The 20,670-nt window shown below is 46.2% G+C and overlaps 1 protein-coding gene across 2 annotated transcripts in view; it reads left to right on the plus strand.

The window, feature by feature from the left end:
- The window catches only part of LOC119958485, a 705,387-nt gene extending 685,651 nt beyond the window's left edge, over positions 1 to 19,736 (plus strand). For both annotated transcript variants that reach the window (XM_038787045.1, XM_038787049.1), the window contains one exon: positions 19,250 to 19,736. In XM_038787045.1, the coding sequence (XP_038642973.1) occupies positions 19,250 to 19,547 (298 nt within the window). In that variant the 3' untranslated portion in view covers positions 19,548 to 19,736. The remainder of the gene's footprint in view (positions 1 to 19,249) is intronic.
- The last annotated feature ends 934 nt before the right edge of the window (positions 19,737 to 20,670 follow it).

Below are 20,670 nucleotides of genomic sequence, written 5' to 3' on the forward strand. Positions count from 1 at the left end.
TGAGAGATGGTGCAAGAGGGAGGGATTCAAATTCCTGGGGCATTGGGACTGGTTCTGGGGGAGGTGGGACCAGTACAAACCAGACGGTCTGCACCTAGGCAGGTTTGGAATCGATGTCCTAGGGGGGGCGTTTGCTAGAGCTGTTGGGGAGGGTTTAAACTAAGGTGGCGGGGGCTGGGAACCGATGCAGGAAGTGGGAAGGTAGTAAAACAGGGACAGAAGCAAAAGGAAGTAAGGGGGAAAGTGCAAGGCAGAGAAGACATAGTCAAAAATCAAAAAGGGCGACAGTACAAGGTACAGTGACTGAGGGGAGCTCAGTGAATAGGCCCAGTAATACTAAAAGGAATAAAACTGGAGATGTTAAGATTCAAAACAGAGGTAAAAAAACCAACATAAGTGTACTTTACTTGAATGTTCGCAGTATTCGGAATAAATTAAATGAGTTGATGGCGCAAATCATCGTGAATGACGATGATTTAGTGGCCATTACTGAAACATGGTTAAAGGATGGTCACAACTGGGAGTTAAATATCCGAGGGTATCAAACTATTCGGAATGACAGAGTGGATGGTAAGGGAGGTGGTGTAGCTCTGTTATTTAAGGATGACATCCGGGCAATAGTAAGGGATGACATCGGTGCTATGGAGGATAAGGTTGAATCCATTTGGGTGGAAATCAGGAATAGTAAGGCGAAAAAGTCACTGATAGGAGTAGTCTATCGGCCACCAAATAGTAACGTTATGGTGGGGCAGGCAAAAAACAAAGAAATAACTGATGCATGTAGAAATGGTACAGCAGTTACCATGGGGGATTTTAATCTACATGTCGATTGGTTTAACCAGGTCGGCCAAGGCAACCTTGAGGAGGAGTTTATAGAATGTATCCACGATAGTTTCCTCGAACAGTATGTAATGGAACCTACGAGGGAACAATCGGTCCTAGACCTTGTCCTGTGTAATGAGACAGGATTGATTCATGATCTCATAGTTAGGGATCCTCTCGGAAGGAGCGATCACAATATGGTGGAATTTAAAAGATGGAGGGTGAGAAGGTAAAATCAAATACTAGTGTTTTGTGTTTAAACAAAGGAGATTACAATGGGATGAGAGAAGAACTAGCTAAGGTAGACTGGGAACAAAGACTTTATGGTGGAACAGTTGAGGAACAGTGGAGAACCTTCCAAGCGATTTTTCACAGTGTTCAGCAAAGGTTTGTACCAACAAAAATGAAGGAGGTAGAAAGAGGGAAAATCGACCGTGGATATCTAAGGAAATAAGGGAGAGTATCAAATTGAAGGAAAAAGCATACAAAGTGGCAAAGATTGGTGGGAGACTAAAGGACTGGGAAATCTTTAGGGGGCAACAGAAAGCTACTAAAAAAGCTATAAAGAAGAGTAAGATAGAGTATGAGAGTAAACTTGCTCAGAATATAAAAACAGACAGTAAAAGTTTTTACAAATATATAAAACAAAAAGGAGTGGCTAAGGTAAACATTGGTCCTTTAGAAGATGAGAAGGAAGTTTTAATAATGGGAGATGAGGAAATGGCTGAGGAACTGAACAGGTTTTTTGGGTCGGTCTTCACAGTGGAAGACACAAATAACATGCCAGTGACTGATAGAAATGTGGCTATGACAGGTGAGGACCTTGAGAGGATTGGTATCACTAAGGAGGTAGTGATGGGCAAGCTAATGGGGCTAAAGGTAGACAAGTCTCCTGGCCCTGATAGAATGTACCCCAGAGTGCTAAAAGAGATGACTAGGGAAATAGCAGATGCACTAGTGATGATTTACCAAAATTCACTAGACTCTGGGGTGGTCCCGGTGGATTGGAAATTAGCAGACGTGACACCACTGTTTAAAAAAGGAGGTAGGCAGAGAGCGGGAAATTATAGGCCAGTGAGCTTAACTTCGGAAGTAGGGAAGATGCTGGAATCAATCATCAAGGAAGAAATAGCGAGGCATCTGGATAGAAATTGTCCCATTGGGCAGCTTGGGTTCATAAAGGGCAGGTCGTGCCTAATTAATTTAGTGGAATTTTTTTAGGACATTACCAGTGCAGTAGATAACGGGGAGCCGATGGATGTGGTATATCTGGATTTCCAGAAAGCCTTTGACAAGGTGCCACACAAAAGGTTGCTGCATAAGATAAAGATGCATGGCATCAAGGGTAAAGTAGTAGCATGGATAGAGGATTGGTTAATTAATAGAAAGCAAAGAGTGGGGATTAATGGGTGTTTCTCTGGTTGACAATCAGTAGCTAGTGGTGTCCCTCAGGGATCCGTGTTGGGCCCACAATTGTTCACAATTTACATAGATGATTTGGAGTTGGGGACCAAGGGCAATGTGTCCAAGTTTGCAGATGACACTAAGATGAGTGGTAAAGCAAAAAGTGCAGAGGATACTGGAAGTCTGCAGAGGGATTTGGATAGGTTAAGTGAATGGGCTAGGGTCTGGCAGATGGAATACAATGTTGACAAATGTGAGGTTATCCATTTTGGTAGGAATAACAGAAAACGGGATTATTATTTAAACGATAAAATATTAAAGAATGCTGTTGTGCAGAGAGACCTGGGTGTGCTAGTGCATGAGTCACAGAAAGTTGGTTTACAGGTGCAACAGGTGATTAAGAAGGCAAATGGAATTTTGTCCTTCATTGCTAGAGGGGTGGAGTTTAAGACTAGGGAGGTTATGCTGCAATTGTATAAGGTGTTAGTGAGGCCACACCTGGAGTATTGTGTTCAGTTTTGATCTCCTTACTTGAGAAAGGACGTACTGGCACTGGAGGGTGTGCAGAGGAGATTCACTAGGTTAATCCCAGAGCTAAAGGGGTTGGATTACGAGGAGAGGTTGAGTAGACTGGGACTGTACTCGTTGGAATTTAGAAGGATGAGGGGGGATCTTATAGAAACATATAAAATTATGAAAGGAATAGATGGGATAGATGTGGGCAGGTTGTTTCCACTGGCGGGTGAAAGCAGAACTAGGGGGCATAGCCTCAAAATAAGGGGAAGTAGATTTAGGACTGAGTTTAGGAGGAACTTCTTCACCCAAAGGGTTGTAAATCTATGGAATTCCCTGCCCAGTGAAGCAGTTGAGGCTCCTTCATTAAATGTTTTTAAGGTAAAGATAGATAGTTTTTTGAAGAATAAAGGGATTAAAGGTTATGGTGTTCGGGCTGGAAAGTGGAGCTGAGTCCACAAAAGATCAGCCATGATCTCATTGAATGGTGGAGCAGGCTCGAGGGGCCAGATGGCCTACTCCTGCTCCTAGTTCTTATGTTCTTATGCACTGGGGAGTGGGGGCGCAATTAAAGAGTCAACCAGCTGAACTGTGCATTCCCAATTGAGGAGGGAAGCACAGCTGGGACATGTTAGGAGCTTTTCAATGATAATACAGGGAATGAGGAAAGTGATGCAATGATGCCCATTCATGCGAGACTAATTCTGCAAAATGGCATGAGTCGTTCTCCTTGTTTTAGCTCCTTTTTGCAGCATTAAAATAACAAACTAATATAACAAAATAACAATTGGGCAACAGGATAAGCTTCAGAAGGCTGTTAAAATTTTGTCGTTGGATGGCTCACAGAAGTGAAGGCTCAGGCCCCTCTCAAATAAACGTAATAAAATTTGCAATGAACAAACTTCGATCTCCAGAGGGAGAAGTAGAACCTTTAAAAACAAGAGCCAGCTGGGTTTCCTGCAGACACAAGACCTAGAGTCTACCAAACTTTCCTATCTTATCTGTAGGTGGGTGTGAACCAGTGTTGCCAATGGTTCTGCAAGTCCTGGAATCTGGCTACTCAGGGCCGGGATTCTCCGATTCCGCAGCCAAGTTCTGACGCCGGCGTCAAAAGCAGTACGAGCCACTCCGGCGTCAACAGGCCTCCAGGCTCAGGTATTCAGCCTTTCCTAGGGGGCTAGTACGGGGCCAGAGTGGTGTCCGCTGCTCCGGCGCTCGAAACTCGGCACGCCACGGCCGCACGAGTCCGCGCATGCGCACGATGCAAAACGATCTGCGAGATGTTGCGATGTAAAATCACTTTTTGACAAATCTGCATATTAAAGCGAGGCAGCTAGTCTCACTCTAATGTGCCGTTCCCGAGGTACCTGAAGCTTTGGGATTGCCTTGGAGACCTTGGGTGAGTGCAGTTTGGTACAGGTCTCCCAGGTGGGGACCAGACCCGGGGTCTCCCAGGGGAATAGAGGCCTCAAGCTGCATGCCCCTTGGGCAGAGTTATGCCCTGGAGCTGCTGATGCTGTGTGGGCATCTTGGCAGTGCCAACCTGGTACCCAGGCAGTGCCATCTGGGAGCTAGCCTGGCACTGCCCAGGTGCCACTGACAGAGCATGTGGCTAAATATGCTTGGTATGGGACTTTGTTCCTAATGAGTTGAATCACAGCCTATGCGTGTTCTGCCATCCAGCGCTCTCAGTTTGGGATCCTCATCTTAATGTGATTATGGACCATTGGAACATGACAATGTCAAATACTTGCCTGCCACACATTAAAGTGCCCCCTCTTTAACACAGACATTGCGCCCTCATGGTCATCCCTGTCCCTTGAAAAGTCCAAAATGCTCAAGACACCATGAAGCTCTCAAGGGCACACCTCATTGCTGAGAAAGAGCACACAACAGTTTAAGTACATCGCACTCCTATCCCATTAGACCCCTCCACGTTGGTCCAAAGCAATTATACGAAGTTCCAGATTTTGCTCAAAGGCTGAATTGCCCGCCAGAAATCACCATTTGGAATTCGCTTCAGCGACCTCGACGAGTGCTTAGGTGAGGGGGGACACACAGCGCTACATTCCTAGTTTGAGACAAGAGCCTTGTCCCCACAATGGACATAACTACAGAGTGAGAGATGCTGAAAACTGGATGTTTGAGCGCCAGAACAATAAGGTGGCTGAGCTTCAGCACCTTGAGGTGGCAATGTGCTCTCACATTTTGGTGAGTTAAGCAGGTGTAAACTCTGAAAGTCAAAAATGCAGTTGGCTAACAGCAGTGCACACAAGCCCCGAGTGTGAAAATCCTGCTGAGAAGCCGAGAACATGTAGAATTGCACAATATATCCATGCATGGTCACATCTCTCCTTGTACACTACAACTTCATCTTTGAAGAATACAGGCAAAACCTGGTGTTCCTTCCGGCTTTCCTCTGAACGCTTCCCCTGCCAGATGAATGTGTAAGGTTTCTCTTTCAGTGATCTACTCTCTGCGAGTCTAATCTCTGTAGGGAAGCTATATCGCTGTTCAGTCCATCAAGTTCCATGTCTTGCACATATTACCTACCAGCTGCAAGTTGCTGCCAGTCCCATGCGCATAGTCCTGATGTTATAGCTTGCCAATCAAACAGTTGGCATTTTCTTTCTTTTTGTTTGTTTATCTAGTGCAGTGGATTCTGTCTATTAGTTGAGCTCAGACCCCTTGAAGCAGAAGGACCGTGGTTGGTCTACCCAACTTAAGGTGGGTAGTGGACATGACGGTCTCTCCCGCTGGAGGAGACACCCTGTAACTTCTATGTCTATGCCAATCAAATTCGGCTGATCACTCATAACTGCTGACTCCCATGTTGTGTTCACGCTCTACAGCAAAAGTGAAGTGGTCTCTCCAGGCCGCAAGCCTGGAAAAGATGTATGGCTTCCCGGGCTGCCCAGATATCAGGATCCCCCTCTTGAAAGCACTATGTTTGATATTGGTTTGGTTGCAGGACTTGTCAGAAAGAATACGTATTTAAACATCAGTCTGTCTTTGGGTTCCATCCAAAGTTTTAGTCAGATTTTACTCGTTTACAGCTGGGAGATTGGTTCATGAATGCTAGGATGTGTCGACATTCCAGTGGGCCTGCATACTACACGTCTGGGGGGCCATGCTTCCTTTGAGATCCTCTGAAGCTTTAGTCTGGGGCTGTGAGGGATGCAGGTTCTTTGTATCATCATGAGGAGTTACAGCTGAGCATTTGCCAATGGAGAAGCTGTATACTGACAGGGAGAGACCTACACATTTGGCTCTCTATTGCATTCTTGATGGCCAGCAGTGTGGGCAGAAAATGAAAAGCAAATTGGCACATAAAAGCAGATAACATGCAAACTCTCATTGTCAAACACTAGACACATCATATCGACCTGTTGGGCGGACATGAATATATTATGAATACTGGAATACAATACAATCATGAACTGCATGTTTTCCATTTGATAAATGGAAGAATCTGTAACTGGGAGGTAGTACATTTGCAGGGTTCCTTTGTTCTTGGAAGCATTAATACTGTCCGTGTAAAATTCTTGAATAATTTCACTAATAATTTGGAAGAGTGATTCAAGTTTTAAAAATTACTCTAGCAATGATTATAGGACCAGCATATTAAATTATGCAAATTGAAACTGTTGTGCAAATGCAAATTGGATTAATTAGCAAATAGCCTTTCCCAAGTACCTAAAATCAAAATTTGATTTTTATTCATCATGAAGATTGTATTCACACTGCTAAACTGGAGAATTTATTTCAAAGCATGATAATTAGTTATAATTTGCAGTTATATAAAGACATTATTCTGTCACTGTGCCAGAGGCGTGAGCTCCAAGCAGGCACAAACATTACTTTTTGGTTACTTTTAAAGACTTTTTTCAGTAGCTGAAAGGCTTGTTACAGAGCCAAGTACTGTGATATTACATAATTTTATGCAATGCAGAACATTATGTTGCATTGACTATACTAATGATGGTTTGGTATGGTACCCTTTAAATCTTTGTTTTCATCACTTAATTGGTGCCAGTAATTATGGAGATTATGCTGAATCATATTTATTTGGTCTGTATTTCCTTGTTTTCTCCCTTCCTTCTTTTTAAATAGTGGAGTTACATTTTCCACCCTCCAAGCTGCCAGGACTGCTCCAGAATCTACCGAGTTTTGGACGATGGCAACAAACGCATCCACTATTTCTAATTTTTCACAATTTTTCTATTTTTATTGCAGTATCAGCATCAAACATATCTTGATCCAGACACTAAGCAAACCTTCCTCTATTCTGTTTCAACAATAGGTTTTAAGTCAACACCTCAGAGCAACCCCCAAACTACGCAGGAGTATTTTTTTTTCTGTTTCAAACAAATCAATTCACAAAGTTTTGCGACGGAGGTAATGGGATTTTTACTCTCACAGTAAGGAAAATGGAGCTGGGTGTACAAAAAGCTACTGTTCCAATATTGGCCATTTTGAACCATTGCAGCAAGTTGAAATGACTCTCTTCCGGGCAGTCAATTCTGAGGGATGACTTCCAAATCTGCACTTCATAAACGCAAGAAAAATCCCCTTCCCCCTAACCTCATCATTGTTAGTTTGTGTAGGATTGGGAGCTGCGTTTGGGTTCCTCACTCTACCTTCCTGCTGGGTTCTGACAACACCAGCACGGTTCTGAAGGAACATTCTGTATATCTGGGCTACATTTGAACCAATATGTTCGAGATAAAAAGGGACTGGGATCTGACCACTGCATCATGGAAATCTTACAAACAACAGTCTCCTTTGAATTTAAATTGTTTTATACCTTACAATAAAACCACATTTTTTTCTTTTAAGGTGAAATGTAAGAGGTTAAAAATTTCCTGTCGATTTGTGCATGTAATGGCCCATGTTGCAGGTGGCTTCTTATGGAAAGCCAACAAATATCAGAGAATCATGGACACATATTGTAATTTTTCTGTCCATTAATGTGCTGCTAGCATATGAGGTACCTGGGCAATGTGAGGTCTTGCAAATGTACCCTTTAGTATAAAGGCAATGACAAGGACATTACTGTAGAATGTTTGCCACAATCATGGGCTGAAGAGAAGAGGCGTTTTATACTCCATCATTGCAAAGGGGTTATAAGGGAAAGAGCCGAGAGTCAGTGAACAAGAAAGAAGATAATGAAGGAGATGGAATAGTCAGTGGAACAAAGAAGGGATTTGAGAGAACAAAAGCAGGACAGATGGTACAAGATGAAGAAAAGGGGCAACAAAACAGTGGAAACAAATAAATGATAATAAAATGAAAGCATTTGGAAGATGTAGCAAGGAGGGGAATAACAAAGGGAAAGGAACAGTACAAGGAGAGAGAAGGGGGTGCAAAGAAGGATGAGTGCCTGAAAGGAGTGGGCATGGTGAGGGGATATAACAGAGTGGATGAGGGAGAGAAGGAGAGAGATAGAGAAGAGAGCAGGGTGATGAGAATGAACACACAAAAGAAGAAAGATAGAATGAGGTAAGAAAAAAGTGGAGATTTTTTCATAGAATTTACAGTGCAGAAGGAGGCCATTCGGCCCATCGAGTCTGCACCGGCTCTTGGAAAGACCACCCTACCCAAGGTCAACACATCCACCCTATCCCAATAACCCAGTAACCCCACCCAACACTAAGGGCAATTTTGGACACTAAGGGCAATTTAGCATGGCCAATCCACCTAACCTGCACATCTTTGGACTGTGGGAGGAAACCGGAGCACCCGGAGGAAACCCACGCACACACGGGGAGGATGTGCAGACTCCGCACAGACAGTGACCCAAGCCACATTCGAACCTGGGACCCTGGAGCTGTGAAGCCATTGTGCTATCCACAATGCTACTGTGCTGCCCTCATCGCGTTTTCATGAGCTTTGGCTCTGCTCATCTTTTAAACTTTATTTAACCCGAGGGAACATTTCATAATTATACTGCACTATGTCCCTGGTTAATCCTGATGGGAGTTTTGCAATGAGAAGCCGAGATGAAGGAGAGAACGAAAGATGAAGCAGCAACAGGATGAAGAGTTCTGAAAGTAGTTAAAGTACACTTGCATGGCATCTTGCCTATTCAAGACCCGATTTGTTCGGAGCAAAAGCCTCAGCTTCATTCCCTTACCTCCCCCATCTCCACCTGAATGAATTTTGAGCTCCGCAGAATGCTGAGCTCTGCTTCCCTCACCTTCACCTCTGTGTCCATTTTTCTGGCCAGGAGTTCACCCTTTGCCCCGTGGACCCTTTTACCCATCACCAGTATCCTCGGTCTACCTAAACACCTCCTTTTTCCCTCTTATGCTCTCCAGATTGTGTCATTTGATGTTGCTGGCATGACTTTGGTTGTTTCAATTTCTCTGCACCTTCATTCACTCTAACCTATCTCCTAAACTTACTGCACTCAGGTACAACCCCAACATTATCATCAACCCTACTGATGAGGAGGGGTCACATGATGTGAGCGACTGCGTTTTCATGAGCTTTGGCTCTGCTCATCTTTTAAACCTTTATTTTATCCGAGGGAACATTTCATAATTATACTGCACTATGTCCCTGGTTAATCCTGATTGGAGTTTTGCGATGAGAAGCCGAGTTAAAGCGTAGATAATTCTCTGTTTGACCATGGTGGTTGGAGTGGACTGGGTGGGGTCCAGCTTGCAGTGTGTTGTTACTGGTGAGTGGGTCTTCGCCTCAATGGTGCCGCTTACATCAGGATAATGACGTCATTGAGAATATTATACTGGATGAGGATCTCAGCTCCATAGGACAGGTCTTTGGGCTCACTTTGAGGAATAGCAAGGTATCCTTGGGAGAATGGTGGAGGGGCAGGAGAGAATCCTTGTATTTAATAGAGGATTCACCTTCAATTTATTGAGATCCTGCTGCATGGTGTGTCATCTCTCCTGATAGGTTTGGGTGGTAGGGGCTGGACAAGGAGTGTCTATGAGCCTGTTCCCTGGAGAGAAGTGGGAGGCAAGTTCCTGATTGAGTTTGAAAATTAGCTGCCATGCATTAATAATCTTGATCCAGAGGTTGGGCGTACACAGTGTCTTTGAGGCTGAGGGTCATTTGCCCACCCCGATCACTGGCTCTATATTATCTATATTAAGCAAAGTATCATACACACCCCTGTCTGCATCAATGATGCCAAGATGGTGATGGTTGACAGCTTCAAATTCCTAGGTATGCACATCACCAACAATCTGTCCTGGTCTACCCACGTCGACATCAACCCTTGACTAATTTGTTAAAGAGAGAGATTGTTTGCCGTGCCTCTACATGATTAGAGCCCATCCCTCATGTGTGGGTAGGTTTGATGGGGGAGTTAAGAGCCCTTCTTCAAGTGGTCTTATAAAGTGGTTTCCTGAGTCTCCTTCTCATAGTAGTTGGAATTTCCACGTGGAAGCAGGGTTTGTTTCTTTGTTGTGGCAGCACTGTTCCTCCCTTAGTACCCTTCTTCTAATGAGCAGGCAGTGCATGGGGCTGGTTAATATTCCTAGGTCAGCTCAGGCATTCTTCCCTTTGGGGATTTCTTTCCATTTTCTCTTCATCTGGGTGAGTAGTATGCTATCTTAAACCCTGGTCCGGTCCAGTGGTCTGTGGGAGGTTCCCCTTGTTGTACTAGGGGGAGCGGGGATTTGCACCCCCCCTCCCCCCCAATTATTGGGTGTCTTGATGATTCTTCTATTCAGTTTTAGGATCTCCCCAGTTGAGGCTGGCGTAATTTCTTTTATTTGGTGTTTCGTGATGCACTGCCCTGGCTGTGGTGGGTGAGGTGTAGGATCGGCTGGGGTGTAGGTTTTGGGATGTGCTGCGGCTACTGATTCTTGTGTCAGAATGTGCAGGGCTAGGCCAAGTTCAGTGCTGTGTTTGGTATCCTTTTGCTCCCCAGATGTCCCTTCTCAAAGGCACTTAATGGGGACATCCTGAGAGGCTTCTTCTGAACATTAAGTCTGGGGTTGAGCTGAGGCTTCTACTTTGGTTGATATTCTGTTGCCCCCCCCCATAATGGCTAGGATGAGCAGCTTGCCCATTTCTTCATTGATGGGTGATGGGTGTGCGCCAGGAGAATTTGGCTCCATGATGAGGTCCTGATCCTTTGTTATCCCGTGATCTATTCTTGGTAGTTCTAGTTTTCCTTCCCTTTTGTTTTTCTTGGGAGGTGTTGGCGGCACTGATCATAATCCCAGCATGCTGCTGCTGGTCCTCTCTGCATAAATGTATGGAATGATGTTGGTTCTGAACTGGGCCTGAGACTGGAGTCATGTTGTGCTATGTGATATATATGTAACACCATTTTAGAAAGGGGGTTCTCATGTATTTTTGTTGTATGTTTCTTTTTTAAGAAGTGGGTTTAAAGTATTTGTGTATGGTTCCTGCATTGGTGTAGATGGGTCTAGTATCTGAGGAGCGACGGTTGTGGTGTATCATTGGTGCCTCTGGCATTGCTGAAGTAGAGGGAGATGTGCAGGTTAGGTGGATCGGCCACGATAAATGCCCCTTAGAATCCAAAGAAATGCAGGTTAGGTGGGATTATGGGAATAGGGTGGGACAGTTGGCCTGGGTATGATGCCCTTTCTAAGGGTCAACGGGCTAAATGGCCTCCTTCTGCACTCCAGGGATTCTATGGATTTCGTAGATTGTTCAAAAAGTATTCCTATTGAAATTTTTAATATTTTAACATTTAAGACACAAAGTAAGACCAACACAAAACCCCAATCCCCCACCCCCCCAACACCCTAACCAACCTCCCCACCTCATCCCCTTCCCTCCCCCCGAGCAGTTGACGGTAAACGGGTCTTTGAAATGTAGTGTAAACAAACCCCATCTCTTATGGACCCCCTCACGCCCTACCTAAGGGCAAATTTGACCCTTTCCAAGCACAAGGGGCTAGATTCTCCGATTTTGAGGCTATGTACGGAGCATGTGTCTGGTCTTACGACCACAAATTCAGCGATGCTCCTGCACCAATGCTCCATCCGGTAGGGGGCTAGTAGCTGCACCATGTAAAGCCCCCAGCTTTACCTGCAGATATGAATGGAGAATTGCCAGGTCTGTGACCGTTCATGCGCATGGCGGCAACCGCGCCGTACAACATGGCGCCGGCCACATGGTGAGCCGGCCTGCCAGATAGTGCCCCTCTGTAACACCGCTAGCCTCCCCCGGACCATCCCCTACCAGTCCCCCTGGGCTCCACCGAAGACCCGCCCCCGGCCAACGGAACGGCTCCCCCTTCCCGACTGTGGCGCCGCTGGACACAGTCCGCAGCCGCCACGTGAGGTCACTGAAAACTGTGAACACACACGCCCTACGCCTTCGGGAAGTCGGCCCATCGGGGGCGGAGCTTCGGGGAGGGCTTCAGGCGTTCGGTGTACTCAGTTGTCAGGGACGGAGATGGGGGCCACCTTGGATGGGCCAATACAGTGTGAAATTAGAAAGGGCAGAGCCGAAAGGGAAGGATGGCAGACGGTGAAGAGGATTGGAGGCCTACACCCCCGGCAAGGCTTATAACATGGAACATGCAAGGACTCAATGGACCGATGAAAAGATCTCGGGTTTTTGCGCATCTCAGGAGTTTAAAGGCAGAGGTGGTCTTTCTGCAGAAGATGCACCTTCACATGAAAGACCAGGTTAGGTTGAGAAAGGGATGGGTGGGTCAGGTATTCCCCTCGGGGTTTGACTTGAAGTCGTGGGACATGGCATCTTGATGAGCAAGAAGATGGGGTTTGTGAGTGCGAAGGCAGTGAGGGACCCGGGCGGGAGAAATGTGAGGGTGAGCATGGTATTGGAGGGGACTCTGGTGGTGTGGGTGAATGTCTATGCACCAAATTTGAATGATGTAGGGTTTATTGGGGGATTGTTGGCTGTGGTCTCGGACTTGGTTGCATACCAGTTGATCATGGAAGGAGATTTCAATTGTGTTCTAGACCCAAGAGTAGATAGGTTGCCACCCAGGTCAATGGGAAAGATATGAATGGCAAAGGAGCTGGGAGGGTTCATGGAAAAGATGGGTATGATGGACCCATTGTGGTGAATCACATTCCGCGTAATTCACACTGTTGTTATATGATGTGCTGTATTCATGTTAGCTTGGTATATGAGCAGTTGCGTGGTTCTGCCCATAGGGGGAGATGAGGAGTTTGTACTGGGCTCCACCCTTGGCTCCGCCCATGGCTCCTCCCACTAACCAGAAGTATAAAGCTTTGCAGTCGTGAGCCTGCCTGCCAGTTCATCACGTTGCAGGCAGGCTCTTTTGTAAGAACATTAAAACCACTGTTCACTTCCAATCACATGTCTTGCGAATTGATGGTCACATCACCCATGGCGCTTCAAGAACCCAGGGGGAACTCTTTTTCATAGATCACAGAAAAAAGGTACAGAAGGAGGCCATTCGGTCCATCAAATCTGCACCGGCCCCTGGAAAGAGAATCCTATCTAAGTCGTCACCTCCACACTATCCCCAAACCCAGTAACCCCACTCCTTTTTGGACACTAAGGGCAGTTTAGCACGGCCAATCCACCTAACCTTCACATCTTTGGACTGTGGGAGGAAACCGGAGCATCCGGAGGAAATCCACGTAGACACGGGGAGAACATGCAGACTCCGCACAGACAGTGAACCAAGGTGGAAATCGAACCTGGGATCCTTGAGCTGTGAAGCAACTGTGCTAACCACTGTGATACCATGCGCCCACTTTTCTCACATGTTTGTTGGGTATATTCAAGAATCAACATTTTTATGGTGAGCCGGGAATTGTTGGTTGGAGTGGAGGAGGCACAGTACGCGGGGATAGTAATTTCGGACCTCGCGCCCCACTGGCTGGAGATTCGGCTGAGATTGGGATGGGAACAGAGGCCTGGATGGAGCTCAATTCGGAGTGTTGCCAGATAGAGGGTTTTGTGACAAAGGGCGGGATGTGATTAAAGATTAAGTAGAATTTAAGCAGAATGGGGAGGTTTCGGTGGCCACATTTTGGGAGGCACTGAAGGCAGTGGTCCTAGGGAAGATTTTCTCGTTCAAGGCACATGAGGATAGGAGAAGGAGGGAGGAGTATGAGTACTTAATGAACAAGATAGTTGAAGTACATAGGGAGTACTCGAGGGTGCCCACCACGGAGGGATTGGCGAGAGGGAAAATGTTGCAGGGGCAATTTGATAGGTTGATGATGGGGAGGGCAGTAGGACAGCTGCACAGGACAAGGGGGGTGCAGTACGAGTATGGGGAGAAGGCAAACTGAATGCTAGCACACCAATTCAGAGGCAGGCCCTGTCCAGGGAAATATTGAGGACACAGACAGAGATAGTGGAGGTGGTGATGGAGCCAGGGAGGATAAATGAGACATTTAGGGAATACTGTAATGAGCTGTACAAGGCGGACGTAGGGGGTGAAGAAGGGGACATGGGGCAGTTTTTGGATGGGCTGGAGTTTCCGCAGCTGGAAGAGAAGTGGCAGGTGCTAGGGGGGCCTTCGGGCCTGAGGAAAGTATTGGATAGTATAAGGGGTATGAAGTTGGGGAAGGCTCCTGGGGCCCGATGGTTACTCAGTGGAATTTTGTAAGGAGCTTGCAACGGAACTGGCATCCCATCTGTTGGGGACGTTTGGTGATGCGTTGGACAAGGGGGAGCTACTGGTGACGATCATGCAGGCAACTATCACATTATACTAGAGAAGGGGAATGTGGGTCATACAGGCCCATATCGTTGTTAAACACAGCTGTAAAAGTGCTGGCTAAACTGCTGGCGGGGAGGATGAAAGGGGTGGTCGCGGAGGACCAGACAGGCTTTGTAATGGGCAGGCAGCTTTCTCGTAATATAAGGAAGCTAATAATTGTGATCATGACCACGTCAAGAGGTTGTGTATCGAAGGTAGGAGCCAGGAAGGACCTAAAAAGAGAGCTAAGAGCCAGGAGGGGACATGAGAAGCCCTTGGAAGGTAGGATCAAGGAAAACCCTGAAGTTTTCCATACGTATGTCAGGAATAAAAGAGTGACTGGGGTAAGAGTAGGGCCGGTCAAGGACAGTAGTGGGAAGTTGTGCGTGGAGTCCGAGGAGATAGGAGAGGCATTAAATGAATGTTTTTCATCAGTATTCACACAGGAAAAAGACAATGTTGTCGAGGAGGATAATGAGATACAGGCTACTAGACTAGACGGGATTGAGGTTCATAAGGAGGAAGTGTTAGCAATTCTGGAAAGTGTGAAAATAGACAAGTCCCCTGGGCCAGATGGGATTTATCCTAGGATTCTCTGGGAAGCTAGGGAGTAGATTGCAGAGCCTTTGGCTTTGATCTTTATGTCATCATTGTCTATGAGAATAGTGCCAGAGGATGATAGCAAATGTTGTCCCCTTGTTCAAGAAGGGGAGTAGAGGCAACCCCGGTAACTATAGACCAGTGAGCCTTATTTCTGTTGTTGGCAAAGTCTTGGAAAGGATTATAAGTGATAGGATTTATAATAATCTAGAAAGGAATAATTTGATTAGGGGTAGTCAACACGGTTTTGTGAAGGGTAGGTCGTGCCTCACAAGCCTTATTGAGTTCTTTTAGAAGGTGACCAAACAAGGGACGAGGGTAAAGCAGTTGATGTGGTGTATATGGATTTCAGTAAAGCGTTTGATAAAGTTCCCCACGGTAGGCTATTGCAGAAAATACGGTGGCATGGGATTGAGGGTGATTTAGCAGTTTGGATCAGAAATTGGCGAGCTGTAAGAAGACAGAGGGTGGTGGTTGATGGGAAATGTTCAGCCTAGAGTTCAGTTACTAGTGGTGTACCACAAGGATTTGTTTTGGGGCCACTGCTGTTTGTTATTTTTATAAATGACCTGGAAAGGGTGTTGAAGGATGGGTGAGTAAATTTGCGGATGACATTAAAGTCGGTGGAGTTGTGGACAGTGCAGAAGGATGTTGCAGGTTACAGAGGGACATAGATAAGCTGCAGAGCTGGGCTGAGAAGTGGCAAATTGAGTTTAATGCAGAAGAGTGTGAGGTGATTCATTTTGGAAGGAGTAACAGGAATAGAGAGTACTGGGCTAATGGTAAGATTCTTGATAGTGTGGATGAGCAGAGAGATCTCGGTGTCCATGTACATTGATCCCTGAAAGTTGCCACTCAGGTTGGTAGGGTTGTTAAGAAGGCGTACGGTGTGTTAGCTTTTATTGGTAGAGGGATTGAGTTTCGGAGCCATGAGGTCATGTTGCAGCAATGGCCCTTAGCGGGTCGGCAGAGTGGCAAGGGATTACGGGTGGGAGTAGGGAGCATCAGGTGTCGCTATATGCGGATGACCTGTTATTGTATGTGCCGGACTTGCTGGAAAGCATGAGGAGGATTATGGGCCTATTAGGGAAGCTCAGGGCATTCTCAGGGTACATGTCGACCAGAGGGAAAAGTAGAGTGTTCCCAGTGAATGAACTGTGTTGGGGAGCCAACTTAAGGGGGAGTAGCCAGGGATAGATTTAGATATCAGGGGATTCAGGTAACGGGAGAGTGGACGACGCTGCATAAATGGAATTTAACAAAGCTGGTGGAGGAGGTGAAGGAGGATCTGAAGAGGTGGGACATGCTGCATCTTGGTCTGGCAGGGAGGGTCCACGTGGTGAAGATGAACGTCCTGCCAAGGTTTTTATTCATAATCCAGACACTTCCGATCTTTGTACCAAAGGCCTGTTTCTGGAAGGTGAGGGATCTGTACCTGAAGGAGAGGTTTGCCAATATAGAGGAACTGAAGGAGAGGGTAGAGGTCCTGAGAGGAAGTGAGTTCAGATACTTGCAGGTAAGGGACTTTGCACGGTAAGTTTGGAATGACTTTCCCAAGCTACCAAAGTGTGCACTCCTGGAGTGACTGCTACTTCTGGACGTGAAAGGGGAAGGCATGATCAGAGATATGTATGGGTGGTTGGGAGTGCAGGGAGGCGAGCAGGTGCTGAAGATTAAGGAGAAGTGGGAGGGAGAGCTGGGAGGGGAGATAAACTGGGGGTGTGGAGTGATATGCTATGCAGGGTAAATGCGACTGCCTCGTGCGCAAGGTGGTACATAGGGTGCATATGACTCGGGCAACAATGAGTGGGTTCTTCCAGGGAATGGCAGACGAGTGTGAGAAGTGTGGGCGTGGACCAACAAACCATGCACATATGTTCTGGGGTTGTGACGGAGATTGGGCCGGAGCCTTTGGTGATGATATTTGGGATATCGGAGAAGCCAGAGCTGTTGGAGGTAAGGAAGGCCGAGGTCGTGGCCTTCACCTCTCTGGTTGCCAGTGAAAGATCTTACTGGAATGGCGGTCGGCAACGCCGCCGGGGGTGGCAGCCTGGCTGGGAGACTTATACGACTTTCTGCATCTGGAAAAGATCAAATATGAGCTGAGAGGTTCAATGGAGGGCTTTTTGAGGCAAGGTGAGGGATGTTCATGGCCACATATGAGGAGTTGTTCATCATGGGGGGGGTGGGGGTGCGAAATTGGAAACAATTGATTCAGCTGCCCATGAACATCTTTCTTTTCTGCCCATTCAAGCTGATGGAAATGCGAAGCTGGAGATATGTGCCGGAATTCTCCAGCCATTGGGAATATCTGTCCTCGCCGGCAATCTCACCCACGGTGCAGGGAGGCTTCAATGTGAAATCCCATTGACAAGCAACGGGAGTAGAGAATCCCGCCGAGAAACATGCAGCTGGAAGACCGGAAAACTCAGCCCATGTTTGGATACTTTCCATATTAAACTCACCAATGTCAAAATGAATCCAAATGGGTCATTTGGTTTTGCAGGTAATTTGTTGACTTTGCGCTCTTGACAAAGAGGGCTGGATTCTCCGGTCGGCAGCGCCAAAATCGCGTTCAGTGAACAGCCGGAGAATCATATTTCCTGAGCGAATCAGGGGGCGGTGCTGCTTTCGCGATTCTCCGCCCCCTCCAAGTACACCGTGCCATGTATTGACAGCCTCAGGCCATTGCCTGACGCCCATCCCCTGATGCTCAGTCCCCGACCGGCACAGGACACGTGTGGTTTCACACGTCGGGAACTCGGGGTGGTGGTTGTGGACTCAGTCCGATCCGCGCGGCAGTGGGGGGGGGGGGGGGGGATTTTTCGGGGCTGGGGGCACTGTGGTGGGCCCCCCTTTGGCGAGCCGGCCAATGGGGGGGGACTATTTCACGGGCCGGATCCGCTGGCTGCGTCCACCATGAAACGTGGCGTGGCCACTGCAGGCCACCGCCATGCGCATGCGTGGCCATGGATCCGGCAATTCTCCAGAGTGTATCGGCAGCTAGAGCCAGGTGATTGACGCTGCCGTCCTGCTAGCCCCCAGCAAAATGGGGAATCGGTGACCGTTTTGCGCCGGTTTTCCCACCATTCGCATGCCGGCGTGCGAACATAGTCTCCAAATCAGAGAATCCAGCCCAGAGTCTCACCTCCAAAAGTACGTATTAGAATTGAGCATGCATTTCCAAGTGCAAAGCCAATCATTTTGGCTTACAGTGTTGTCCAATGCACTTGCCACTGACCAAATCAGCCACAGACATGTGATGAATTGATGCAGTTCACTTTTAGAGCCACAGAATACTACACCGGCTTGCCAAATTGCTCACTGGCAACCACACCTAAAATGTTTCACAAAATTTGCTAACTACTAACTAAACTAAACCAAAAGAAATGAAAAGAAACCTGCTTTTGCAGAGCAGTCCTGCAGATCTAAATGTATCATTTTGAGGCACCGAGAGAGAACAATGCTGAGTTGTGTTAACATTGCAACTTTATGTGCATGTGTATGATGTCAGTTGCAAGACTGCTCTTTGCCATTTGTCTCTTTTTGAGCAAGGAGGAATCAACCATATTGCTGGTCGGAGTCACATAGCGGTCATACTGAAACTGTGTTTATCAGATTCCAGCCCCAGTTGTTGGGTTTCCAATGACCTGAAACCTGAATGAAACAAGAATAGTCTGTATTTCTTATCTTCTTTGTTTGTTCTTTTGTAATTATGAACATTTCTTTCTTTGAAATAAACTAGGGCAGACTGTCAGAAAGAGAACACTTCAGTCAATAGATTGCCAACACCCTTTGAGTGTGTGTACAGCAGGCTTAATTTGCAAAACTGTTGGATTGCAAAACCCTTTTAAAACTGCACACCTGGCTCTTACAGTGAGTGTATTGGTCTTGATTGTTGACGGTTCAAATCAACTTTATTTTCAAAGGCGTGTGCATTGTTTTATTGTGTATGTTTCGGATCATAAGGCGAATATGGTGACCTCATTGCCACAAGCTTGAGGAACGTCAAAATGGACAGCACTGTTGTCATGCAAAAGAGCTTTAAGTGCAGTTGGAGAAAAACTAAGAGGTCATGAATAACCTATTTCCAAATACTCATGGATCTTCTGTGCACTTACAGTAATTCCTGTGTTTCATATTTCCAGCTTTCATTTTAATTTATGGACATTCTTTCTGATGTCTATGTAATAATGCAAACAGCTGAATTTTCTCAGACTATTACCAATTGTTTAATGTGTGATTTAGTTGTTGCAGAAGCCTTTCTCTCTCCCAAGCTGCAAAGTGCAGTCCTGCAAAGCTAGAAAAGCCAGCAAGAGCACCGAGACCAAAGGACTGCAAAGAAAGTCTCTCTCAGAAGAAAATCCAACAACCACTTTGCAGGCAGCATGACAGAAACCAAGTCAGGGCGGCTTACCCTCAGGGGCTTTTACCAGACAGCTATACTTCACCAGGAGTGGTTTCCCTGCCAGCCATAACTACCAAGGTGATGCAATCACCAGTTGTAACGGTCAAACCAGAACCGACTGACAACATTGCTGAGTAAAGGCAAGAGAGACTCTGAATTCCTCTGACCCTCTCAGAGGAGTTTAATAATTCACAATCCCACAGGATGAGACACCCAAGCTACTGAAAGGCAACTTTACAAATGAAGCATTATTGTCGCAACAGGAGATAACTGAGAAACTGCGATAATCACATTTCAGTGCTGATGCATTAAAAGAATGAGCAATGACTTACTTGTGGCATTCTTTCCTCTGTTAGAACAAATCATTAGTTTATAAAAACCCAATGGAATATAACAGTTAGCTGCAGAACAGAGGCTGGGAGGTCAAATCCATCCTGCATGCTGTGGACGAATTGGGTTGCCATCCGTTCAATTTTAGATTTTGAGAAAGATGATTAATAAAAATCATGGCCCCCCCACCACTATTTCCCTGATTAAAAACCAGGATTTATGGACAACAAGCAACACCTATATGAGTAATGTACCACAATGATGTGTCACACACTTCATTTAACAGCTAACAGCTCAGTCTTACCTAATCACAATACAATTTTTCAGGCAAACATTCATCACATTGGTTCTTTGTCGCCCATCCTTGCAACACAGATTGGGGCCTGCAAGCCTCAATTTCTATCTTCTCAACAGCTACAGCAAATTAAGGACAAATTATTATAAACAAATATGAAACAAAACTAAGCAATGCCAAATTGGGTAAAGTTTGAACGTTTTAGGCATTTCTTACACTCGATGTGTTTATATGGGCGCATTGGCACAGCCAACATTTAGCTATCTCTAAATGACATTGAGCTATGGTGAATTGAACTGCTGCAGTCCATGTGTTGAAGATGCTCCTACAGTGCTGTAGGATTGTGTTTTTAATCCATCGATAATAAAACTCTGGTGATATATTTCCAAGTTCAAGTCCAAGAAAGTGGAGGGTGGTGGATGGGGTACTGATCAAGAAACTGTTTTATCCTGAATGGTGTTGAACTTCTTGAGTTTGGTTGGAATTGAACTCATCCAGGCAAGTGGAGGGCATTCCATCACATTCCCGACTGTTGCCTAGTAGAAGGTGGACAGGCTTTGGTGAATTATCAGGTTAGTTACTCACCACAGGGCAGCACAGTAGCACAGTGGTTAGCACTGTTGCTTCACAGTGCCA

The sequence above is a fragment of the Scyliorhinus canicula genome, chromosome 2 (genome assembly GCF_902713615.1).
Source record: "Scyliorhinus canicula chromosome 2, sScyCan1.1, whole genome shotgun sequence".
Classification (NCBI taxonomy): Eukaryota; Metazoa; Chordata; class Chondrichthyes; order Carcharhiniformes; family Scyliorhinidae; genus Scyliorhinus; species Scyliorhinus canicula.